Raw genomic sequence first — 27,070 nt, 5'->3', positions numbered from 1 at the left:
TTTTGTAAATCTTTCTTTTTCATTTATACTTAATATTTTGGTGTTTGTGGGGTTTTTTAAACTTTTTTTTTCTTTCTAACTATTAGCCCCCCTTAGGGGCTAGAACCCTTGTCCTATTCACCCTAATAGATCTCTATTAGGGTGAATAGGACTTTACACTCTCCCTGCTGCTCGGTGCTTTGTGCACACAGCAGCAGGGAGCTGACTATGGCAGCCAGGGCTTCAGGAGCGTCCTGGCTGCCATGGTAACCGATCGGAGCCCCGCGATTACACTGCTGGGGTTCCGATCAGAAGCTGCCACTGCCACCAATGAGGAGGAGGGGACCCTGTGTCCACTGCCACCAATGATTAATACTGGGGGGCTTGGGTGGGGGGGCGCATTGCGCCACCAATTCTTTTAATACTGGGGTTGGGGGGTGTGCACTGCACCACAAATGTCTTTAATACTGGGGTTGGGGGGCGCACTGTGCCACCAATGAAGATAACTCGCCCATTAATTCATATACAGGAGGCGGGTGCTGGCTGCAGAATCATACAGCCGCACCCGACCTCTATGAGCGGTAGCTGCGATCTGCGGCAGTTAACCCCTCAGGTGCCGTACCGCAGATCGCAGCTACCGCTCATAGAGGTCGGGAGCTGGCTATGTGATTCTGCAGCTCCCGCCTCCTGTATATGAATGAGTGAATTAACATCATTGGTGGCGCAGCCCCTCCCCTCCTCTTCTCTTCTTTCCTCTCTCCTCTCACTGGTGGCAGCAGCGGCACAGGGGGAGGGAGACACTGCTTCCTTCTCCCCTGTGCTGCTGAGGGAACCGATCGCGCTGACAGCAGCTCGATCTTTGTTCCCAATTTGTTATCGGCAAAATAGATGCCAATATTAATAACATTGAAAATCCTGAATATCGGCCGATCTTAGGTCTGATCTAAGGGCTGATGAACACTGGGGGACTGATGAAGATTGGGGGTCAGATCTTAGGTCTTATACAGATTGGGGGTCCTTTCTCAGGTCTGATGAAGACTGGGGGTCTGATCTGAGGTCTTATGAACACTGGGGATCTGATGAAGATTGGGGGTCTGATCTTAGGTCTGATGAACACTGGGGATCTGATGAAGATTGGGGGTCTGATCTAAGGGCTGATGAACACTGGGGGACTGATGAAGATTGGGGGTCTGATCTTAGGTCTTATACAGATTCGGGGTCCTATCTCAGGTCTGATGAAGACTGGGGGTCTGATCTGAGGTCTTATGAACACTGGGGATCTGATGAAGATTGGGGGTCTGATCTTAGGTCTGATGAACACTGGGGATCTGATGAAGATTGGGGGTCTGATCTTAGGGCTGATGAACACTGGGGGACTGATGAAGATTGGGGGTCTGATCTTAGGTCTTATACAGATTGGGGGTCCTATCTCAGGTCTGATGAAGACTGGGGGTCTGATCTGAGGTCTTATGAACACTGGGGATCTGATGAAGATTGGGGGTCTGATCTTAGGTCTGATGAACACTGGGGATCTGATGAAGATTGGGGGTCTGATCTAAGGGCTGATGAACACTGGGGGACTGATGAAGATTGGGGGTCTGATCTTAGGTCTTATACAGATCAGGGGTCCTATCTCAGGTCTGATGAAGACTGGGGGTCTGATCTGAGGTCTAATTACAAATATAATTTTTCTGATTTTCCTCATCTTAACCCTAGGTATACTATGAGGAGCGTAGCACATCATGATTATGGCCTAGTAAAGCCAAAAGGGGACCATCGGCCACGATGGAGTTTCCGACAAGGTTGAAAGCCACCTTTAAAAAGTGGATCAGCCATGAGGTTAAGAGCTTCCCATAATCTCATAAATTAAAATATATAGTGAAGAGCTGAATCACATGAAGCTAAGTAAAAGTGACTTTTTCACATTTTAATAACTGTCACTAAAACAGCGCATCAGCATAATAATCTCTATGTAACCAAACACTGCCATCCCACATCGTAATATCCTCAAAGTCTACCTTGAAGACATTTCCAGCTTGCAGTGATGGCAGAGACGAATGCCGTATGAAGTGGAATGGGGGATTAATATTATTTATCCCCAGATATTTTCTAGACAGTGTTAATTTGGATGCACTTTCCTTTGTGAGAAGAAAGATTTGGATAGGAATATTAGACTTGTCATAATTGACTTTAATTCCAGAGAGGCTTCTGAACCTTTCAATTTCCTGTAATAAATTAGGTAATGAGATGAGGGATTGCGAAAATATCAAAATGACACAGTCTGCATAAAAAAAACGACCCTACTGACTGGTATGTGTCTGGATGCTTCGCCCACCTCTGAGGAATGGCCAGATGTGCTTCCCCTGCTGCATCTTTGATCAATATGCGCTGGGGAGACGGAGAAAGGCTTGTCCCCTGCACCAGATTGCTCAATGAGAAGTATCCTGGAGAATGTCGCTCGGGAAGACGTGGAAGGAAGCAAATTATTTCATGCTTAGAGTTTACAATTTATTACTATTTTACAATGAGTTCAGAAAGTCTTCAGACCCTTTCATTTTTTTTCCACATTTAGTTGCGGCCTTGTGCACTCAATATCCCATAATGAGAAAGTGAAAACCGAATTTTAGAAATGTTTGAAAATTTATTCAAAAGAAAAAACTAAAATTTCACATGGACGTAAGTAAAATAAGAAATCATACCTTTTGCTATGACACTTGAAATGTATCTCTGGTGGTCCCCCATTTCTCTTAATCATCTATGAGATGTTTCTACACCTTGATTGGACATGATTTGGACAGACATATATATATATATATATATATATATATATAAGATCTCACAGCTGACAATGCGTATCAGAGGAAAAACCAAGACATGAGGTGGAAAGAACTGCCTCTAGAGCTCAGAGACAGGCTTGTGTGGAGGCACAGATCTGGAGAAGGGGAGAAAAACATTTCTGCTGTACTGAAAGGTCTCAAGAGCACAGTGGCCTCCATAATTCTTCACATGGACATAAGAATTCATACCCTTTGTCATGACAGTTAAAATTTATCTCTGGGGGTCCCCCATTTCTCTTGGTGTCATCTATGAGATGTTTCTATACCTTGATTGGACATGGTTTGGATAGACACAGCCCTGTCTACATAAGGTCTCACAGCTGACAATGCATATCAGAGGAAAAATCAAGACATGAGGTGGAAAGAACTGCCCGTAGAGCTCAGAGACAGGATTGTGTGGAGGCACAGATCTGGAGAAGAGGAGAAAAACATTTCTGCTGTACTGAAAGTTCTCAAGAGCACAGTGACCATCATAGTTCTTAAATAGATAAAGTTTGGAATAACCAGAGCTGGTCACTTGACCAAACTAAGTAATCGGGGGAAAGGGCCTTGGGAAGATGGGTGGCCAAGAACCCAATGGTCACTCTGGCTGAGCTCCAAAGATCCTGTGTGGAGATGGGAGAAAATTCCAGAAGGTCAACTATCACTGCAGCACTCCACCAATCTGGGCTTTATAGCAGAGTGGCCAGAAAGAAGCCTCTCCTCAGTAAAAGACACATGAAAAAAAAGGCACCTTAAGGGCTCTCAGACTGTGATAAACAAGATTCTCTAGTCTAATAAAACCAAGATTTAACTTTTTGGCTTCAATTCTAGCCGTCAAGTCTGGAGTAAACCAGGCCCTGCTCATCACCTGCCCAATCCCTTGCCTGCAGTGAAGATTGGTGGTGGTGGCAGTATCATGCTGTGGGGGTGTTTCTCAGTGGCTGGGATAAGGAAGACTGGTCAGGGTTGAGGGAAAGCTGAATGGAGCAAAGTACAGAGATATTCTAAATTAAAACCTGATCCAGAGGGCTCTGGACCTCAATTTGGGCTGAAGGTTCACCTTCCAACAAGACAATGACCCTAAGCACACTGCCAAGACAACATATGAGTGGCTTAGGGACAACTCAGAATTTTCTTGAATGGTCCAGTCAGCGTCCTGACCTGAACCCAATTGAACATCTCTGTAGAGACCTGAAAATGGTTGTTCACCGACAGTTCCCCTCTAATCTGACAGAGCTTGAGAGGATCTGCAGAGAAGAATGGCAGAAAAACCCCTAATCCAGGTGTGAAAACCGTTTGGCATCATACCAAGAAGACTGGAGGCTGTAATCACTGCACACGAGATACTGAGTGCAGAATGATGGGGAAACAGTTGAATTTTTGTTTTAACTTTAGCACAAGGCCACAAGATAAAATATAAAGTGAAGTGAGAGTCTGAAGACTTTCTGAATGCACTGTAATTAACCATGTAGCAGCCAGATATACAGGGCCATGTAACATCCAGGCAAATAGGTTAGGTCTGTATCAGCATTGTGCCGCTCCCCCCAGGGCCGATCGTGTCCCAGGTTTATCAGAATGCTGAGTGATGTGGTGCGGCCTCAATAGTTTTCTGTGTGTGTCACGGTGCTCCTACCTGGATACCATTGCTCCCCAGGGTTAGGCTCCGAAGCAATAAAGGGGAGGGTACGGGTGGAGGTGGAGAAATAGTCAAGTCCAGACTTTTATAAAGTTCAAAAGCTTTACTTGCATTAACTTGTATCCGTACAAGAAGTGGTGTTTCTCTTGGTTCCAGCAGGTTTTTTGGGCATCAACTGGCCGACACACCTAAATATTCTGCTTTATCTCTCTGCTGTGCTAAACTCAGCTTTAGTTTCATCGCTGGACTTTAGGACCGTTCTTGTACCCTTGGAGTGGGGTGCCTGTTGACCCTCGCAATACTCAGTCTGTAAATCTGTAAGAGTCAGGGTGATTCTCCTCTCCTTCCAACTCTAGACTAGACTAAAGCCTTATTCACACATCAGTGATTTCCATCAGTGATTGTGAGCCAAAACCAGGAGTGGAGGCTACACAGACATAAGGTATAAGGGAAAGATCTGTTCCTGTTCTGCGCTTAGAGCCGCACGTGATTTTGGCTCACGATCACTGATGGAAAATAACTGATGTGTGAATAAGGCCTCAGACTGAAAACTTCCTGCAGCCCCTCCCTTGGTAGGAAACGGGACTGGCCCACTTCTGCCCAAAAGGGGGAGAATGGAACGGTAAGTTCCATTCTATCTAAAGATCTCTTGCCATATACACTGCCACCTGCTGGTGAACCAAGCATATTACATGTAATATAACAACAGTTACACAGTGTAAGAGGCCCTGGAATAAATACACAGATGACATTATGGCTAGCCCATTAGAGACAGTAGCAGGGTGTAGGAATGGGAATAACTCTTGGGGGTATTACATATTCTTGGTGGTATGTGGCAGGGGAAAGTTTAATGATCATATTCCTGGTCTTCTAGGCAGTGGAGAGGTAACTCTTGGCATCCCTGGTGAATTTGGACAGTGAATAGGTTAATGTCAATATTTCTGGTGGACTACAGCAGTGAAGAGGTTAATGTCAGAATACTTGGTGGTCTATGATAGTGAAGAAGGCAAATAGATTGCTGTCGGTATCGCTGGTGGTTTGCGGCAGAGAAAAGGTTAATGTCAATATTCCTGGTGGTCTAGGGCAGTGAAGACGTTAATGTCAGAATCCCTGGTGACAGGGAAGGCGGTAAGGTATGTATGCCTGGTAGCTTACTGTAGTGAGGGGGTTAATGGGTGTGATGACACAAGGTTTGCACACCTGGATTTGGGGATTTTCTGCCATTCTTCTCTGAAGATCTCTCAAGTTCTGTCAGGTTGGATGGGGAGCATCGGTGGACGGCCATCTTCAGGTCTCTCCAGAGATGTTTGATTTGGTTCAGGTCCTGGGCTCTGGCCGGGCCCCTCAGGGACATTCACAGAGTTGTCCCTCAGCCGCTCCTGTGTTGTCTTGGTGGTGTGCTTAGGGTTTTTTGGAAGGTGAACCTTCGGTCCAGTCTGAGGTCCAGAGCCCTCTAGATCAGGTTTTCATTACGAATATCTTAGGCTATCTTCACATCTGCATATTTCATTCCAGCAGGCTATTCAGTCAGAGAACAGCCTGCCGGAATTAACTAAATCTGGCGCTGAAGTATAATGGGGTGCGACAAACCATCCGTTCGCCTCCGGCTGACAAGCGGAGAGCCCATTAGGACACAAACCGTTGCATGCTGTGGTTGGTGTCCGGACGATCCTCCAGGATCCAGAACACAGCTACGGCAGATGTGAAAGTGGCCTTTAGGGATGAGCGAATCGACTTCAGATGGAACATCCGAAGTCGATTCGCATAAAACTTGGTTTCAATACTGTACGGAGAGAGCGTTCAGTACAGCGTTAGAATGTATTGGCTCCCATGAGCTGAAGTTATTACTTCGCGAAGTCTCGAGAGGCTTCGGGTAATAACTTCAGAAATTAATTTCTGCTGTTAAAAGCCATTTCCCGAACTCAAGTTCGACTCCGAGGTACCAGGTTCGGTAAAAGGTTTTTAACAGCAGAAATTAATTTCTGAAGCTATTACCCGAAGCCTCTCGAGACTTCGCAAAGTAATAACTTCAGCTCATCGGAGCCAATACATTGGACGCTCTCTCTGTACAGTATTGAAACAAAGTTTTATGCAAATCGACTTCGGATGTTTAATCCGAAGTCGATTCGCTCATCCCTGGTGGCCTTAGTACTTTCCCTCCACACTGACCAGTCTCCCTGTCCCCCCAGTCTGATGCTGCCACCACCATGCTTCACTTAGGGATGGTCTTAGCCAGGTGACGACCTCCAGACATGACGCTTAGAATTGAGGCCAAAAAGTGGGGGCCACTTTTAGTATTTTTTTCCAGGGCCGCCTGACCCCTCCTCACGGCCGGCCAGTGGAAGTTTTTGGGGATATATTTTGTGCTCCTAGCAGTATTTTGTAATGGACTGTGGTATTTGGCTCTGTTGGGGTGGTATAATGTGCCACAATATGGTATTGCCCTCGTACCCCCTGCAGCTCCCCTGAGATGACCGGAGTGGCCGGTCTCACATGTGCGCGGCCGCTCCATTCATTTCTATGGGAGTTCAGCGCTCACCTATCTCTGGATGTGTGCAGTCATTTCAGGGGAGCTGCAGGAGGTACGGGCCCCCCGTTCTCGTGTTGGGTGGGGGGTCCCAGCGGTAGGACCCCCAACAATCTGATAGTTAACCCCCTATCCTGTGGATAGGGGATAAGTTTTACCTATCGGAATACCCCCTTAAGTGCTTTTTTGCAAACTCCAGACGGCTTTCATGCGTCTTTTATTGAGAAGAGGCTTCTTCCTGGCCCCTCAGCCCCTAAAGCCCAGATTGGTGCCTCAGTGATGGCTGACCTCCTGGACGTTTCTCCCATCTGCACACAGGATTTTTGGAGCTCATCCAGAGTGACTGTTGGGTCACCAAGGCCCTTCTCTCCCAATGACTTAGTTTGGGGAGGCTGCCAGCTCTTGGAAGAGTCCTGGTTATCCCAAACTTCTTCAGTTTTAGAATTATGGAGGCCGCTGTGCTCCTGGGAACTTTCAGCGCAGCAGAAATTGTTTGCAATTTTTTTTTTTTTTAATAAAATAGTTTTCACTTTCTCATGAAGTACTGAGTGCAGAATGATGGGGAAACGGGGTTATTTTAGCACAAGGTCACAACATAACAATGTGAAAAGGCCTGAAGCCTTGAAGGTGTTGTATTCATTTCATGCAGTTCTGTATTATGCCTGAGAGCTCATGCCCACGAGAGTAAGGGCCCCCGTGCCCACGCTGCGGAGCGCAATGCGCTGTGTTGACTTGAACACACTGACTTGAATGGGTTCTCGTTCCGCAAGATACGGCCAAACACAGAATATGTTCTATGTTTTTGCGGCGCGGAGGACCCGAAAGTCGACATAAGCGCTTCCGCTCTGTGCCTTTGCTCCGCAAAACATCAGTGAAGTCCTATGTTCGGTCGTAGGTTGCAGATTGCGAGCCCATTCAAGTCAATGGGTCTGCAGCCGCATCATGGAGTGGACGCGACCGGCGCCCGTATATTGTGGACTGGCTGAGCCATTATGCTCGTGGGCATGAGCCCTAAAGGTCAAGTGTGGTGCCCAAATAGTGTGGACCGAACCTCACCGGACTCCACTCTGGTACATCCATATCTGATGGGAAGGAAGGGGGGGGGTCACAAGGTGGCCTAATGGAGGAGACCAGGCTGGAGTAATGGCCGTTCTGTCACTGCTAGTCTATGTGACGCCTGTAAGCAGCTTCCAGATATGTAAAAAAAAAAAAAAAAAAGAAGAAAAGAAAGCCACATCCTTCTGATGTCTGTTATGCTTATTACTTGTATTTCCCATGAAATAATGTGGTGCTGTTCCTCCATTATTCCTCCTGGAAATGTATAGCTAAATTGAAAACTGGGTGTTACTTTTGTCAATAGAGGAAGCCCTCCGCAGTCCGATCGGTGCTAACAGGTACATGGGGTGACCCTCAGCCCTATTGACACGGGGAATGGTAACACCCAGTTTTCAGTTTATCTAATTTCATTTCCAGGAGGAACAATAGGGCACAAAGTTTTGAAAAGATACTATAGAAGTGTTATTTCATGGGAAACCCATAAGTATTTACTAAATCAGACAAGTCAGGAGAGGCCCGTGTCAGGAGAGGCCCGTGTCAGGAGAGGCCCGTGTCAGGAGAGGCCCGTGTCAGGAGAGGCCCGTGTCAGGAGAGGCCCGTGTCAGGAGAGGCCCGTGTCAGGAGAGGAACATGTCAGGAGAGGAACATGTCAGGAGAGGACCATGTCAGGAGAGGCCCATGTCAGGAGAGGAACATGTCAGGAGAGGAACATGTCAGGAGAGGACCCCATGTCAGGAGAGGAACATGTCAGGAGAGGAACATGTCAGGAGAGGCCCATGTCAGGAGAGGCCCATGTCAGGAGAGGAACATGTCAGGAGAGGCCAATGTCAGGAGAGGAACATGTCAGGAGAGGACCCCATGTCAGGAGAGGCCCGTGTCAGGAGAGGACCCCGTGTCAGGAGAGGCCCGTGTCAGGAGAGGACCCCGTGTCAGGAGAGGACCCCGTGTCAGGAGAGGACCCCGTGTCAGGAGAGGACACCGAGTCAGGAGAGGACCCCGTGTCAGGAGAGGACCCCGTGTCAGGAGAGGACCCCGTGTCAGGAGAGGACCCCGTGTCAGGAGAGGACCCCGTGTCAGGAGAGGACCCCGTGTCAGGAGAGGACCCCGTGTCAGGAGAGGCCCGTGTCAGGAGAGGACCCCGTGTCAAGAAAGTCCCCCCCAAGCTTTATTTCATTGCTCAGATGTGGGAAGTGGTAGAAGTCACCTCCCTGCACCGCAGCACACACAGCGCATCCCGATCTCTGCGCTCGGCCAGCAAGGTCTGGCTGTCCTAGAGGCGGGGCTCCGGTCAGGCGCACAGACACTTCTAGACACCGGATCGATCGCTCGGCGCTCTGCTGTGCAGTACTTCCCGGCAACATGGCGGCGGTGTTGCAGGTCGGCTCCGTGAGGCATTTTGAGGAGCTTTTACAGAAGAGTGACAAGTACGTGTGCGGCGGAAATGGGGCAGACTGTGTATGAGGAGGGGAGACCACCATGAGGCGTCCCCTCTGTGATATCATTGCGGCAGCCATGAGGGGGGCACTATAGGGCTGTCTGACTTTTGGCCTTTGCGTATTGTGGAACTGCAAGTCCCAGCATGCCTCTGTGCCCCATTCCGCATGTGTACAGTGCGCTGGGTACAATAGCGTTATAAGGCGCTGTTCACACTGCGCTGCACATTGCAGGTATGTCATCGTCTACCTCTGACAGGTGCCGCATACGTCACTCATGATCGCCATGGTTCACATAACATATATTTTATGATGTCACCAGCAGGTACATGCTGTCGTCCACACGGCGCATATTTTTATGGCGCTGATTTCAAAATTAGGGACACGTTTGTAAAAGGAGAGTGATGCGCGTGTGCGTCCTGCCTGGAACACGCTCTGAAGATGAGAGTGATGCGCGTGTGCGTCCTGCCTGGAACACGCTCTGAAGATGGTCGGCATCGAACAGGCGGTAAAATATACACGCAAAATAGAAAAAAAGCCTGAAAACCTGTGGATGTCAGACGCCGACACGTCATTTCCAGCCTCTGTAATACAGTGTGAACAAAGACGTAGACTCCATGGTATCCCACAAAATGGGGTGCAAAGTGGGGCTTATGGATACGTGCCCTGATGCATGCATCGGGTAGGGCAGCGATTGGCAACCTCCCAATGTGCACACTTACTCGACAGTTCTTGCAACTCCATTAGAAGTGAAAGGAAGATTCTGGTGGGAGTCGTAGTTTCGGAACGGCTCGAGTGACGGAGGTTGCCAACCCCTGGGATCGGGGATGGGTCTGATCAGCAGGGGTCTAACCATTGGGGCCCCGGTGATCATTAGATTGGGAGCCCATGCCCCCCCCCCCTTCTGAATGGATCGGTGTCAAAAAACATGCACACCGCCGCACCGTCCAGCTCTTTGGGGCCGCCAGAGATAGCCGATCGCTCGTACATCAGTCTCATAGAGGTGAATGGAGCTCCAATCAAACGGAGAGCACGGGCCCCTGTTCTCGTGATCAGCTGGGACCCCAGCGGTCAGACCCTTGTCGCCTATCCTATCCTGAGGACAGGGCATAAGTAACTGCAGTAGGAAAACCCCTTGGAACGTGTCTCCTCTAAGGCCTCTTGCACACGACCGTGTGTATTTTGCGGTCCGCAAAAAATACGGATGACATCCGTGTGCATTCCGTATTTTGCGTAACGGAACAGCTGGCCCCTGATTGAACAGTACTATCCTTGTCCGTAATGTGGGCAATAATAGGACATGTTCTATCTTTTAGCGGAACGGAAATATGGAAATATGGAAGCGGAATGCACACGGAGTACCTTCCGTTTTAATTGTGGACCCATTGAAATGAATGGTTCCGCAAAAAGAACGGAAAGAAAATACGTTTGTGTGCAAGAGGCCTAATACCTGATTCACTTCAATGGGGCTGAAAAAGATTCGGACAGCACTCAGTGTGCTGTCTGCATCCGTTGCTCCATTCCGTGGCCCCGCAAAAATTATAGATCATGTCCTATTCTTGTCCGTTTTGCGCACAAGAATAGGCATTCCTATAATGGGCCGTCTGTTCTGTTCCGCAAATTGCAGAAAGGCACACGGGCGGCATCCGTGTTTTGCGGACCGCAAAACACGGCATGTTCGTGTGCAAGACGCCTAAGGGTCCATTCACACATCCGTATGTGTTTTGCAGATCTGCGGATCCGCAAAAAAAGGACACTGTCAATGTGCGTTCCGCATTTTGCGGGCCGCACATCGCCGGCACTATAATAGAATATGCCTAATCTTGTCCGCAATTGCAACAACATTGTGCGGCCCCATAGAAATGAATGGGTCCGCAATTCTGTTCTGCAAAATGCAGAACAGGATTGCGGACATGTGAATGGAGCCTAAGTCTGTAGTCGCTTTACTTGTGCTGCTCTCATGTCTTACGCTCTATTCACCTGCAGAGCTGCATTCAGAATGCTGGCCAGTAACTGGAGTGCGTCTATACTGCTCTAACACCAGGGGTTTTCTAGGATTCTGCATTGGTGACCTATTCTTGGCATAGGCTATCAATGTATAATGGGGGGGGGGGGGGGGGGGTACAGAACAGCAGGAGGATTTGTTTGGTGCAGCTGTGGCTGTGAATGGAGTATATGACATTATAAGGGTCCCTACAAGCACTAATTTGGAATTGGTGTTTTTTTTGGGGGGTTGTAAAAACGCAAGAATAAACACCAGATTTTTATTTTATTTTTCGCTACGCTATTTGTTTTTTTAGACTTCTTTGTGGAAACATTTATGCTCGTTTTTGGCCATCCTTTTTGTAACTTGAATGGCCATGTGCCAATATTTTGTCACACAGGTGTTGTTAGCTGTCCTCGTCACTGGCAAATTTACTATCATTTATGTATGAAAATGGACATTAAAGAGGAGTAAAAACTGGAGTAGTCTTTACCTCAGGTGCATGCACGCCTCGTCATAATTTAGGCGCATCCTCCGACAGCTCCCCCCCCCAGGTTGGGCATCCCTGCCCTATAGAAAAGGGGACATCAAAATGCCTGATAAAACCACCAAGAGCCCCGGCGTGCTGTGTTTTGGACCCCCCCCCACCACTTAATGAACCAGAGCGCTTGTCTGCCCTGCATTTCCTATTTCCCAAAGACCTTCCGCTAACATCTGGAGCTGGTGTTTTACCACAAAAAACACCACTGAAAAGGCAAAACTGTGGAAAACGCCAGCAGATGTGTGACTTCAGCCTAATGTAGCCGGTTTCCTGTATTGATGACCTAGCCTCAGGATAGGTCAGTGGTGCCCAACCATTTTCTTGTCTGAGGGCTGCACTAGACTTGGTATAAATTTTGCGGGGCAGAACCAGGTAACTTTGCCAGAAAGAAATGCAAAACACTGTAAGGGGGCACATTTGGGCATTACTACTGTGAAGGGGGCACATTTGGGCATTACCACTGTGAAGGGGGCACATTTGAGCATTACCACTGTGAAGGGGGCACATTTGAGCATTACCACTGTGAAGGGGGCACATTTGAGCATTACCACTGTGAAGGGGGCACATTTGAGCATTACCACTGTGAAGGGGGCACATTTGAGCATTACCACTGTGAAGGGGGCACATTTGAGCATTACCACTGTGAAGGGGGCACATTTGGGCATTACCACTGTGAAGGGGGCACATCTGGGCATTACCACTGTGAAGGGGGCACATCTGGGCATTACCACTGTGAAGGGGGCACATCTGGGCATTACCACTGTGAAGGGGGCACATCTGGGCATTACCACTGTGAAGGGGGCACATCTGGGCATTACCACTGTGAAGGGGGCACATCTGGGCATTACCACTGTGAAGGGGGCACATCTGGGCATTACCACTGTGAAGGGGGCACATCTGGGCATTACCACTGTGAAGGGGGCACATCTGGGCATTACCACTGTGAAGGGGGCACATCTGGGCATTACCACTGTGAAGGGGGCACATCTGGGCATTACCACTGTGAAGGGGGCACATCTGGGCATTACCACTGTGAAGGGGGCACATCTGGGCATTACCACTGTGAAGGGGGCACATCTGGGCATTACCACTGTGAAGGGGGCACATCTGGGCATTACCACTGTGAAGGGGGCACATCTGGGCATTACCACTGTGAAGGGGGCACATCTGGGCATTACCACTGTGAAGGGGGCACATCTGGGCATTACCACTGTGTGAAGGGGGCACATCTGGGCATTACCACTGTGTGAAGGGGGCACATCTGGGCATTACACTCTGGTGAAGGGGGCACATCTGGGCATTACAACTCTGTGAAGGGGGCACATCTGGGCATTACAACTCTGTGAAGGGGGCACATCTGGGCATTACAACTCTGTGAAGGGGGCACATCTGGGCATTACAACTCTGTGAAGGGGGCACATCTGGGCATTACAACTCTGTGAAGGGGGCACATCTGGGCATTACAACTCTGTGAAGGGGGCACATCTGGGCATTACAACTCTGTGAAGGGGGCACATCTGGGCATTACAACTCTGTGAAGGGGGCACATCTGGGCATTACAACTCTGTGAAGGGGGCACATCTGGGCATTACAACTCTGTGAAGGGGGCACATCTGGGCATTACAACTCTGTGAAGGGGGCACATCTGGGCATTACAACTCTGTGAAGGGGGCACATCTGGGCATTACAACTCTGTGAAGGGGGCACATCTGGGCATTACAACTCTGTGAAGGGGGCACATCTGGGCATTACAACTCTGTGAAGGGGGCACATCTGGGCATTACAACTCTGTGAAGGGGGCACATCTGGGCATTACAACTCTGTGAAGGGGGCACATCTGGGCATTACAACTCTGTGAAGGGGGCACATCTGGGCATTACAACTCTGTGAAGGGGGCACATCTGGGCATTACAACTCTGTGAAGGGGGCACATCTGGGCATTACAACTCTGTGAAGGGGGCACATCTGGGCATTACAACTCTGTGAAGGGGGCACATCTGGGCATTACAACTCTGTGAAGGGGGCACATCTGGGCATTACAACTCTGTGAAGGGGGCACATCTGGGCATTACAACTCTGTGAAGGGGGCACATCTGGGCATTACAACTCTGTGAAGGGGGCACATCTGGGCATTACAACTCTGTGAAGGGGGCACATCTGGGCATTACAACTCTGTGAAGGGGGCCCATCTGGGCATTACAACTCTGTGAAGGGGGCCCATCTGGGCATTACAACTCTGTGAAGGGGGCACATCTGGGCATTACAACTCTGTGAAGGGGGCCCATCTGGGCATTACAACTCTGTGAAGGGGGCCCATCTGGGCATTACAACTCTGTGAAGGGGGCCCATCTGGGCATTACAACTCTGTGAAGGGGGCCCATCTGGGCATTACAACTCTGTGAAGGGGGCCCATCTGGGCATTACAACTCTGTGAAGGGGGCCCATCTGGGCATTACAACTCTGTGAAGGGGGCCCATCTCTGGGCATAGCAAGAATAAGGATTGGAATGCAGGAAACTCTCTTTAGAAATGCCTTGTGGTACAATATTATGAGTCCTCTTACACGGGCACCAGACATAGTAATCACATATTAAGGCCTCATGCACACGACAGTATTGCTTTTTCAGTGTTTTGCGGTCCGTTTTTGACGGATCCGTTGTTCCGTTTTTTGTTTCCGTTGTGTTTCCGTTTCCTTTCCGTTTTTCCGTTCCGTTTTTCCGTATGCCATATACAGTATACAGTAATTACATAGAAAAAATTGGGCTGGGCATAACATTTTCAATAGATGGTTCAGCAAAAACGGAACGGATACGGAAGACATACGGATGCATTTCCGTATGTGTTCCGTTTTTTTTGCGGACCCATTGACTTGAATGGAGCCAAGCACCGTGATTTGCGGACAAGAATAGGACATGTTCTATCTTTTCACGGCACGGAAATACTGAAATACTGAAACGGAATGCACACTGAGACACTTCAGTATTTTTTGCTGAACCATTGAAATGAATGGTTCAGTATATGTTCCGCATACTGAGCTAAAAAAACGTCCAGTATACTGAACGCAAAATACTGTCGTGTGCATGAGCCCTTAGAAATAGGCTCAGGTCCAATCACTTCCACCACAACCACCCTCGCCAGTCACATCCTCCATAGACCTCCTGCTCCCACCTGACTCGTCCTCATGGAGTGGCACACTGTTAGGCTACTTTCACACTAGCGTTCGGGTTTCCGTTCGTGAGCTCCGTTTGAAGGAGCTCACGAGCGGACCCGAACGCAGCCGTCCAGCCCTGATGCAGTCTGAATGGAGGCGGATCCGCTCAGACTGCATCAGTCTGGCGGCGTTCAGCCTCCGCTCCGCTCGCCTCCGCACGGACAGGTGGACAGCTGAACGCTGCTTGCAGCGTTCGGGTGTCCGCCTGGCCGTTCGGAGGCGTGCGGATCCGTGCGGATCCGTCCAGACTTTCAATGTAAGTCAATGGGGACGGATCCGTTTGAAGATGCCACAATGTGGCTCAATCTTCAAGCGGATCCGTCCCCCATTGACTTTACATTGAAAGTCTGAACGGATCCGCGCAGGCTACTTTCGCACTTGCGCACTTGCGAATTTTTTTAAAGTTATTAATGCAGACGGATCCGTACTGAACGGAGCCTCCGTCTGCATTAATATGAGCGGATCCGTTCAGAACGGATCCGCCCGAACGCTAGTGTGAAAGTAGCCTTATGGGGGTGTATATTGGAGGCACACTGTTATGGGGGTATATACAAGTGGCACACTTATGGGGGTATATACAGTGCTGCCCATAATTATTTATGGCCCTGGCCCTGGCAAATTTTGACTTAGTTACTTTTATTTAACCAGCAAGTAATTTTTTGACCTTTGCAAAAGCTCATCTGGACAGAGAAGACAAAGAAGAAGACTTCTGGTCTTCTGTGTTATGGTCAGATGGAACAAAAATTGAATTGTTTGGTCACAATGATGTTTTCTTCATTTGGCATAAAAAAGGAGAAGCCTTCAACCCAAAGAACACCATCCCCACTGTCAGACATGGTGGTGGGAACCTTAGGGTACATGCACACGTTCAGGATTCATGTGCGGAGAATCCGCACTGAAATCCGCAGGTGTTCACAGGCAAATCCGTGCGGTCAATCCGCATTAATTGGTGCGGATTTGCATGCGGATTTGCATGCGGATTTGCATGCGGATTTGCATGCGGATTTTTTCAACATCTCTCTAGAACAAAAATACACCCTTTTTTAACATCATTTCCTGTGACATCATTTGAGAATCGGATTTGAGAATTAATGTACGTTGAAATCGTGATGCGATTAATTTAACACGAAATAATCGCATGGCGATTTCAACTTAAGCACTGTTATGTTCCATATTCGTTAATTCTAGCCTACTATGGAATATAGCAGTGCTAAGTAGAAATCGCCATGCGATTATTTCGTGTTATATTAATCGCATCGCGATTTCAACGTTTCAAATCCGACAGTACATTCTAGTATATGGAGACGTTCCCATGGTGATGGGGACGCTCCATTAGTACTGCTATATTCCATATTCGGCGAATATGGAATATAGCAGTACTAAGTTGAAATCGCCATGCGATTATTTTGTGTTAAATTAATCGCATCGCGATTTCAACGTACAGTAATTCTCAAATCCGACAGTACATTCTAGTATACGGAGACGTATATTGCGTCTCCATATACTATATGTAGTATATTGCTTCCTTCTCTTGCTGCAATGAACAGACACAAAATGGTGGCTGATTCCCCTTCCTATTACATACATGCGGATTTTGATGCGGATCCGCATCAAAATCCGCACTGTGTGCGTGTACCATCCGGATTTTAGCCTCTCCATTGAAGTGAATGGAGAAAATCCGCAAGATATCCGGACAGGAAAAAAAAAATTAATTGACATGTCGCGGATTTTAAAATCCGCACGCAGGTCAAAATCCGCATCGTGTGCATTGAGAATTTCAAATTCTCATAGAATACAATGGACATGACCTACGGTGCGGATTTACCGCACGCAAATCCGCGCGGAAAATCCGCACGCAATCCTGATCGTGTGCAGGGGGCCTAAAGCTTTGGGGGTGTTTTTCAGCCAATGGACCAGGGAACCTAATCACAGTAAACGGCACCATGAAAAAAAAGCAACACATGAGGATTCTCAAGGACAACATCAGGCAGTCTGCAGAGAAACTTGGCCTTGGGCACCAGTGGACATTTCACCATGACAATGACCCAAAACACACAGCAAATGTGGTGAAGAAATGGTTAACAGACAACAACATTAACGTTTTGGAGAGGCCCAGCCAGAGTCCAGACTTGAATCCAATAGAGAATCTGTGGAGGGAGTAGGGATCGACCGATATTGATTTTTTAGGGCCGATACCGATAATTTGTGAACTTTCAGGCCGATAGCCGATAATTTATACCGATATTCTGGGAATTTTCATTTTTGAAAAAAAATAAAAAAATTCCCACAAATCTGCTGAAAATTAATGTTTATTGTTAATGTGTATTTTATTTTTTTTGTAAATCTTTCTTTTTCATTTATATTTAATATTTTGGTGTTTTTATTTTTATAACTTTTTTTTTTTTTAACTAACTTTTAGCCCCCTTAGGGACTAGAACCCTTGTCCTATTCACCCTGATAGAGATCTATCAGGGTGAATAGGAGCTCACACTGTCCCTGCTGCTGTGTGCTTTGTGCACACAGCAGCATGGAGCTCATCATGGCAGCCAGGGCTTCAATAGCGTCCTGGCTGCCATGGTAACCGATCGGAGCCCCAGGATTACATTGCTAGAGCTCCGATCGGAGGAGCAGGGGAGAGGGGATCCTGTGGGGGGGCGCACTGCAACTGTGGTGGGGGGGCCCTATGCGCCACCACTGCTTATTACTGGGGGGAGGGGGAGGGGGGGGGGGGGGCACTGCGCCACCAATGCTTAATACTGGGGGGAGGCGCACTGCGCCACCAATGCTTAATACTGGGGGGGCCTGGGGGGGAGGCGCACTGCGCCACCAATGAAGCTTAATCTCTAATTCATTCATATACAGGAGGCGGGTGCTGGCTGCAGGATCACATAGCCGGCTCCCGACCTCTATGAGCAGTAGCTGCGATCCTCGGCACCTGAGGAGTTAACTACCGCAGATCGCAGCTACAGCTCATAGAGGTCGGGAGCCGGCTATGTGATCCTGCGCAGCCAGCTCCCGCCTCCTGTATATGAATAAATGAGAGATTAATCTTCATTGGTGGCGCAGTGGCCATAGCTCCTCCCCTCCTCTTGTCCCCTGTCCTTTCATTGGCGGCAGCAGCACAGGGGGAGGAGACACTGCTTCCTTCTCCCCTGTGCTGCTGCTGAGGGAACACGGAGAGCGCTGTCAGCAGCGCGATCTGTGTTCCCCATACGCTATCGGAATATCGGCAAAATAAATGCCGATACCGATAGTGTTCAAAATCCTGAATATCGGCCGATAATATCTGAAAGATTTGGAGCTCATTGCTATAGATGAATGGGCAAAAATACCTGTGGAAACATGCAAAAAGCTGGTCTGCAATTATAGGAAGCGTTTGATTGCTGTAAACGCCAATAAAGGCTTTTTTTATTGATTATTGAGAAGGGTATGAATAATTTTGGCTTGGACACTTTTTGCTCAAATGTAAATAAAAGCTGAGAAATGTTTTTTCCCACAATAATGCCTCTTGTACATCGTCCTATTATCTTTTGGGAGACACCTATGTCATTTCCCGTCAAAAAATTACTTGCTGGTTGAATAAAAGTAACTTTAAGTCAAAATTTGCCAGGGGTATGAAGAATTCTGGGCAGCACTGTAACTTCGGCTTCTCTAGCGCCAGTCTAATTGTAAGCCAACTCCTTGCTGTCTTACATTTCGACCATTTTCTACGCCTAAAATAGGCATAGAAAATAATGAATCTACCGGCCTGAACCCTTCCCCTCCCGCGTCATGCCCTCTTTTTTAGACCTGGCGTGAATGGGGAAAAGTCGCAGATTGCGGCGCAAATTACCTTTGCGCCACAATCTGAGCCAGAAATCTGCGTAATATAGACGACGTATTTCTGGATAGTAAATGACCCCCAAACTTTTTAACAGCTCTGCACTAGGGTCAAGACATAAGTATTCTGAACAGAGTACCCCCCCCCCCCCTGTCTTTTAATGTAGGGTCTATGAAATTGGCTTCTGGTGCATTTCACTTTGTAACTCTTTCCCCATTGCCTAATATGATCTAATTCTGTTTTTCAGGTCTTTGCTGGTTGTACATTTTTGGGCACCATGGGCTCCTCAGTGTTCACAGATGAATGAAGTTATGGCTGAACTGGCCAAGATCCAGCCTGAAGTCACATTTGTAAAGGTATAGTGTTATGTATAGGTTTATGACCTTATATATTCCGGATACTTATGGTCCAGCTTCCATCTTCAGTTGACCCTGGCGTCTGCAGAAGCAATAAAAAAACATCATGTTTCATGTGAATTTTTGAGTAGTTATTGGTTTGACTTTGGACCTCCAGCGAATCTCCTCCATACACTGCGGAGAAAAACCTGCAGCGCAAATTTACTTGTGGTGCGGATTTTATCCAGTTCGAGACCATTTCAAAGCTGTTTTAACTAACTTCACGACCAGACCCATTTTCACTTTAGTGCATGCGGCATCGAAAGCAATAACTTTTTTTTCCGTTCAGTTATTTAAATACTTTTTGATACATAGGGCTTCAGTCGTTTTTTATTTTAGTAAAAAAGAAAATGCAGTCTGTTTTTCAATTTTTTTCCTATTTATTTTTTAATTCCTTCCCAACCAGCGCCGTAATAGTATGACTCTGGGCGGGTCTTTAACGATGGCTCCCGCTCCTGAGCCGCGGGTGGCCGCCTGCTTCTTAAAGCAGACACCCGCGGCTAATGTCTGCAACCAGCAGTAATGCCGATCGCAGACGTTTAACCCCTCAGATGCCGTGGTCAATCCTGACCACTGCATCTGAGCGCGCTGAAAACTGAGAGCACGCGCTTTCGGTGGTGCTCCGGCACCCCCGTGTGGCGTTCAGAGGAGTCGGAGCTTGTGTGCAGCAGCCCTTGTCTTTGTGACTGACAGCAGGCTGCTGCATAGTATTTCCTATTGAGCCCTTGCCTGTAATAGGGCTCCATAGAAAAGTTGTAAAATCATCATAGACTCCAATGCAAGTGCATTGGAGTCTATGATAATAGCAATCAGATGATTGATTGTTATAGTTCCCTATGGGAACTATAAAAAGTGTAAAAACAAAAAAAAAGTTAAAACAATTTAAAAATACACATGAAAAATTAAATAAAAAGTGATCAAAAAGTCATATACCCTCCAGAATGGTATCAATGAAAAGTTCAGATCGCCCTGCAAAAATGAACCCCCATACAGCTCCGTACACATAATAACAAAAAGGTTATAGGGTTCAAAATATGGTGACAAAAATATAAAATGGATTTTTTTTTATCACTATCAAAACACAAGAAAAACTATACATACAAGGTACCGCCGGATTCGTACTGACCTGTAGAATAAAAGTAATCGGTCAGTTTTATCGCACATCGAACGTCGTAAATAAAAAACCTGTAAAACTGTGGTAGATTTTTTTTTTTTTTTTTTTTTTTGCTATTTCACCCCATTTGGACTTTAAGGATGCAGTATTAAATGGTGGCCTTGGAAAGTACAACTTGCCCCGCAAAAAACAAGCCCTCATATGGCTATGTGAACAGACAAATAAAAAAAGTTAGGCCTCTTTCACACGGGCGTCATGTTTTTTGCCCGGATAAGAGGCGGGTGCGTTGCGGGAAAATGCGCGATTTTTCTGCGCGAGTGCAAAACATTGTCATGCGTTTTGCACTCGCGTGAGAAAAATCGCGCATGTTTGGTACCCAAACCCGAACTTCTTCACAGAAGTTCGGGCTTGGGATTGATGTTCTGAAGATTGTATTATTTTCCCTTATAACATGGTTATAAGGGAAAATAATAGCATTCTATATACAGAATGCTTAGTATAATAGTGCTGGAAGGGTTAAAAATAATAAAAAAGTTAACTCACCTTCTCCTCTTGTTCGGGTAGATGCCGGTCTGTTCTTTAGCTGTGGACTGAATGACCTGAGATGACGTCAGATCACATGCTCCAATCACATGGTCCATCACCATGGTGATGGAGCATGTGATCTGACATCACCACAGGTCCTTCAGCCCACAGCTAAAGAACAGACCGTCATCTACCCGAACAAGAGGAGAAGGTGAGTTAACTTTTTTATTATTTTTAACCCTTCCAGCACTATTATACTAAGCATTCTGTATATAGAATGCTATTATTTTCCCTTATAACCATGTTATAAGGGAAAATAATACAGTGAATAGACTGTCACCTAGAACCCAATGCGTGAAAATCGCACCGCATCCGCACTTGCTTGCGGATGCATGCGATTTTCACGCAACCCCATTCATTTCTATAGGGCCTGCGTTACGTGAAAAACGCACAAAGAGGAGCATGCTGCGATTTTCACGCAACGCACAAGTGATGCGTGAAAATCACCGCTCGTGTGCACAGTCCCATAGAAATGAATGGGTCAGGATTCAGTGCGGGTGCAGTGCGTTCACCGCACGCATCGCACCCGCACGGAAAACTCGCCCGTGTGAAAGGGGCCTTATGGCTCTGGGAAGGCAGGGAGCGCAAAGCGAAAACGCAAAAAACAACAACAAAAAAACCTCCGGGGGTGAAAGGGTTAAAGGCACAAAGTGCAACTAAAATTCTTTAATTCTCTCATTTGTGTCCTCTTTAGTTCTATAGGGGTATGTAGTTTAGGATTGCCAGGGGTGAAGCTAGTGACGGTCCACAAGTGGTTAAATCTGCAGTGTGTCATTAGGGATGCAGTGGGTATTGAAGTCTCCATACTTTTTATACCTGGTTCGGTTCGATAATGAGATTGTCTGTCTGTTTTTCGCTATTGTGCAGCTTAATTGAAGTTCCAATTGAAGCCTCTTAATAAATCGGGCGCATCACTGCCCTGCTGGGCGCCATAAAGTGAAGTCTACGCCAGCTACAGGGAGGCGTACACTTCAGCTAAAGCTTCCGAAGCCAGCCCCCCTTCCGCTAAGCCCCTTTTTGCTGCACTTCAGGAAAGTGCCGAGAAGCTCAAAAAGTCATACATTATGGTGCACAGATGGCGTGCGCCTTAATGTGCGACTTTTTTTACACCGCAGTTGTGGCGTATAGCGCTTGATAAATGTTCCCCATTGTGTTTCATCAGTGTCAGTGAAAAAATCCCAGACGTGCACTACTTTAGTCCCTGATGCGGAGTACATACACCTATGGAAGTCTTTGGGCTGACAATAGGGATGGCATCCGTGTTCTGTCCGTGTTTCGTAGGAGATGCTCTGGAAGTGAATAAGCGGTGTCCGTGGGATATGGCTGACACATGCAGGGGAAAAAAACGGACACTGATTGTTCATGGATGAAACACAGACGGTTTTTTCACGGACATGGAAATGTGAGCGCGCCTCAGTACACCATAGAAGGCAAGGGCAGATTCAAAGATGGAGAAACTTTTTGACATCAAGGCTGTCCTTGCTCTCTCCTTTAATAAACCCCCCCTTCCCTCCCGGACTGATGTTCGATTGTCTGCTGCCATTTGTCACCGAATGTTATTGCTCATTGCTCTGCTCAGAAACGAGCTGCAGCGCGAAGGGTTAAGCGTAAAATTTACAAGACATCAATAGCTTATTGAAGAAATACTCCTTTCCCCCCTTTTTTTTTTTTTTTTTTGCTTCATAATTTGCAGAGAGCTGCAAATGTCAGCCTTGATGTACTGCCTCTCGGAATTAGTCAATAGAGCAAACAGCGAGAATTGCTCTGGGCAGAAAATAAGCACTGTAATCATGACATAACTGGGGTCAGTGATTTATGGATTTCAATATAGTAGTAGCTGCATATGATTGAAAATTTACTAGGTCACTAGTGCACCAAAAATTTTATTTGCCGCCTCGGGGCATCTCTTGAAATGTGCAACAAAATAAGAACCCTTGAACCTGTTTTGTCATAGTGCAAGCTCAGTGGATGACAGGGGCAGCCCGGCGAGGCTCATTTAAATGCAAATGACTTGCAAAGTTTTTGCATTCAAGTCCATTTTAAGCATCCTGAGTATCCCTGCGAGGGTTTTCTAAACACGTGCCATAAAAAGGGACATGAAAATAAAATTACTTCAACATTGTGTTTTTTTTTGTTTTGTTTTTTATTCATTTTTTTTTCTTCCCTTTTTTTATTTTATTATTTGAAGCTTGAAGCCGAAGCCATTCCTGAAGTGTCGGAAAAGTACGAGATCTCCTCTGTGCCAACGTTCTTGTTTTTTAAGGTAAGAAGCGTGACTGAAATGCATAATATTATGTGTGTATGGCGTGTATGTGACTTTTTTGTATCTTTTGTTTGTGTCTATATAATGCTCGACTTTGCATTAATATTTTTTATGATCACCCAATGAAATAGATGAATGGGCTATACTAAACTGTTTAGTGTGTGTGGGTATGTACAGCCAGGTCCATAAATATTGGGACATCGACACAATTCTAACATCTAAAAAAGCCTTCACAGTTCTGGAACAACATCCTATGGACAGATGAGACCAAGATCAACTTGTACCAGAGTGATGGGAAGAGAAGAGTATGGAGAAGGAAAGGAGCTGCTCATGATCCTAAGCATACCACCTCATCAGTGAAGCATGGTGGTGGTAGTTTCATGGTGTGGGCATGTATGGCTGCCAATGGAACTGCTTCTCTTGTATTTATTGATGATATGACTGCTGACAAAAGCAGCAGGATGAATTCTGAAGTGTTGCGGGCAATATTATCTGCTCATATTCACCCAAATGCTTCAGAACTCATTGGACGGCGCTTCACAGTGCAGATGGACAATGACCCAAAGCATACTGCAAAAGCAACCAAAGAGTTTTTTAAGGGAAAGAAGTGGAATGTTATGCAATGGCCAAGTCAATCACCTGAGCTGAATCCGATTGAGCATGCATTTCACTTGCTGAAGACAAAACTGAAGGGAAAATGCCCCAAGAACAACAGGAACTGAAGACAGTTGCAGTAGAGGCCTGGCAGAGCATCACCAGGGATGAAACCCAGCGTCTGGTGATGTCTATGCGTTCCAGACTTCAGGCTGTAATTGACTGCAAAGGATTTGCAACCAAGTATTAAAAAGTGAAAGTTTGATTTATGATTATTATTCTGTCCCATTACTTTTGGCCCCTTAACAAGTGGGAGGCACAGATGCAAACTGCTGTAATTCCTACACCGTTCACCTGATTCTGATGTAAATACCCTCAAATTACAGCTGACAGTCTGCAGTTAAAGCACATCTTGTTCTTTTCATTTCAAATCCATTGTGGTGGTGTATAGAGCCCATATTTATGGACCTGACTGTATATATATATACAGACACACACATTTATACATTTTTTTTACATGGCGGTCAATGGGCAATATATATCACTGTCTATGAGGCATCCGTCTGAGGTACGGTATATGTCAGAAAATCTTTCTAATGTCCACCCTGACATAAACTGAGGCTCTGTTCACACCTGCATTGTGCTTTACGGTTTATAACAGAAACCGCAACTGCAGGATACGACGCCTGTGGAACCCATTTGACTTGAGCCTCATTCGCACGTCCGTGTCCGTGCACCAATCCATGAGAAGGTAGTCAGTGATGCATCCGTAAAGCTGTCCATGAAGCATCCTTGTTGGGTCCGTGTCCATTTTTTGCTGTCCATGTGCCATCCATGTTTCACTGACCCTGCACAGCTGAAAAAAAAATAATTCAAAGTATCTCTTCCTAATGATCCGTGAAACACCGATGCAACACGGATAGCATCCATGTTGCATCCTTGGCTTTCACGGACCCATAGACTATAATTGTCGTGATGGATCCGTGAACACGAACAAAGCAGTTCTAAAAACATGGACCGTGCTAAAACACTGATGTGTGAATACACACATTAAAATGAATGGGGACGTGCGCTGTCCTTGCAGCAAACATTCGGGAAACACTGACGTGGGAATGAGGCTTTACAGGCGGGTCTTTTGGGTTCCTCTGAGGTATCTGCATGGAGGTGCAGATAGGGACATAGACTAAGAAGCCCCGGTTTTAAGGGAAAGTGGAACATTTTTTGGAAAGATTGTTAGAATGCAACAAGTTTTCTAAAATGAATTCAGCAGGTTTTGAAAAATAGAATCTGTCCATGGTTTTATACAGCCACAGAGACCCGGAGTAAAATCAGATCTAAACTCTGTATTGAGCAGCCCCAGTGCGAGGCAAGTGCTGGAATCTGCTGAGGACACTGCATGAGCCCGAGAGTCCTGATATCCATGAGCTCCTGCGTCTCCCCGCTGCTCAGTGACAGCTGTCCTCTGTCAGAGAGTGAGAACTCATGAATATCAGGACTCCCGGGCACTAACTCCCTAATAATGAATATTCAGTACTGCAGGGACCCCATGTGCTACCGGAAGGTTTTGTTCACACAGCTGGACTGCATTCAGAACACCTAGGTGTCAGCTTGGAAACTTCTTACTTTCACTGCAGTTCTTGAGCTGAGGTCTGTGCTGTAAGGAGGTGCACAGTCCATGCAGAGAGTCTATAGACCTTTTGTGTACAAATCTATATATGCGAGTCCATACAGAGCGTCTGTAGACCATTTGTGCATTAGTCTGTGGACCATCTGTGTACGAGTCTCTGTATATGTGTCCATACAGAAAGTCTATAGACCATCTATGTAAGTGTCTATGTATATAAGTCCATACAGAGAGTCTATAGACAATCTTTGCATTAGTTTGTGTATATGAGAGTCTATGGACCATCTGTGTACAAATCTCTGCATACAAGTCCTGCATACAAGTCCATACTGAGAATCTGGGGACCATGTGTGCACAAGTCTATGTATAGGAGTCCATACAGAGGGTCTATAGACCATGTGTGCACAGTTCTATATATACACTAGTCCATACAGAGGGTCTATGGACCATGTGTGCACAAGTCTATATATACGAGTCCATACAGAGAGTCTATGGACCATGTGTGCACAAGTCTATATATACAAGTCCATACAGAGGGTCTATGGACCATGTGTGCACAAGTCTATATATACGAGTCCATACAGAGTGTCTATGGACCATGTGTGCACAAGTCTATATATACAAGTCCATACAGAGGGTCTATGGACCATGTGTGCACAAGTCTATATATACAAGTCCATGCAGAGGGTCTATGGACCATGTGTGCACAAGTCTATATATACGAGTCCATACAGAGAGTCTATGGACCATGTGTGCACAAGTCTATATATACAAGTCCATACAGAAAGTCTATGGACCATGTGTGCACAAGTCTATATATACGAGTCCATACAGAGAGTCTATGGACCATGTGTGCACAAGTCTATGTATAGGAGTCTATACAGAGGGTCTATGGACCATGTGTGCACAAGTCTATATATACGAGTCCATACAGAGGGTCTATGGACCATGTGTGCACAAGTCTATGTATAGGAGTCTATACAGAGGGTCTATGGACCATGTGTGCACAAGTCTATGTATAGGAGTCTATACAGAGGGTCTATGGACCATGTGTGCACAAGTCTATATATACGAGTCCATACAGAGGGTCTATAGACCATGTGTGCACAAGTTTATATATACGAGTCCATACAGAGGGTCTATGGACCATGTGTGCACAAGTCTATATATACGAGTCCATACAGAGAGTCTATGGACCATGTGTGCACAAGTTTATATATACGAGTCCATACAGAGGGTCTATGGACCATGTGTGCACAAGTCTATATATACGAGTCCATACAGAGGGTCTATGGACCATGTGTGCACAAGTTTATATATACAAGTCTATATCTATGGACCATGTGTGCACAAGTTTATATATACGAGTCCATACAGAGGGTCTATGGACCATGTGTGCACAAGTCTATATATACGAGTCCATACAGAGGGTCTATGGACCATGTGTGCACAAGTCTATGTATAGGAGTCTATACAGAGGGCCTATGGAC

The 27,070-nt window shown here is 46.6% G+C and overlaps 1 protein-coding gene across 1 annotated transcript in view; it reads left to right on the top strand.

Moving 5' to 3' along the window:
- The first annotated feature begins 9,324 nt into the window (after positions 1 to 9,324).
- The window catches only part of GLRX3 (glutaredoxin 3), a 64,747-nt gene continuing 47,001 nt past the window's right edge, over positions 9,325 to 27,070 (top strand). Inside the window, exons 1-3 of the mRNA XM_044297186.1 lie at positions 9,325 to 9,441; positions 19,253 to 19,361; positions 23,288 to 23,362. Of these exons, the coding sequence (XP_044153121.1) occupies positions 9,377 to 9,441; positions 19,253 to 19,361; positions 23,288 to 23,362 (249 nt within the window). The 5' untranslated portion in view covers positions 9,325 to 9,376. The remainder of the gene's footprint in view (positions 9,442 to 19,252; positions 19,362 to 23,287; positions 23,363 to 27,070) is intronic.

The sequence above is a fragment of the Bufo gargarizans genome, chromosome 6 (assembly GCF_014858855.1).
Source record: "Bufo gargarizans isolate SCDJY-AF-19 chromosome 6, ASM1485885v1, whole genome shotgun sequence".
Lineage (NCBI taxonomy): Eukaryota > Metazoa > Chordata > Amphibia > Anura > Bufonidae > Bufo > Bufo gargarizans.
The sequence above is the reverse complement of the archived record's forward strand: the minus strand, read 5'-3'. Positions and strand labels throughout refer to the sequence as shown.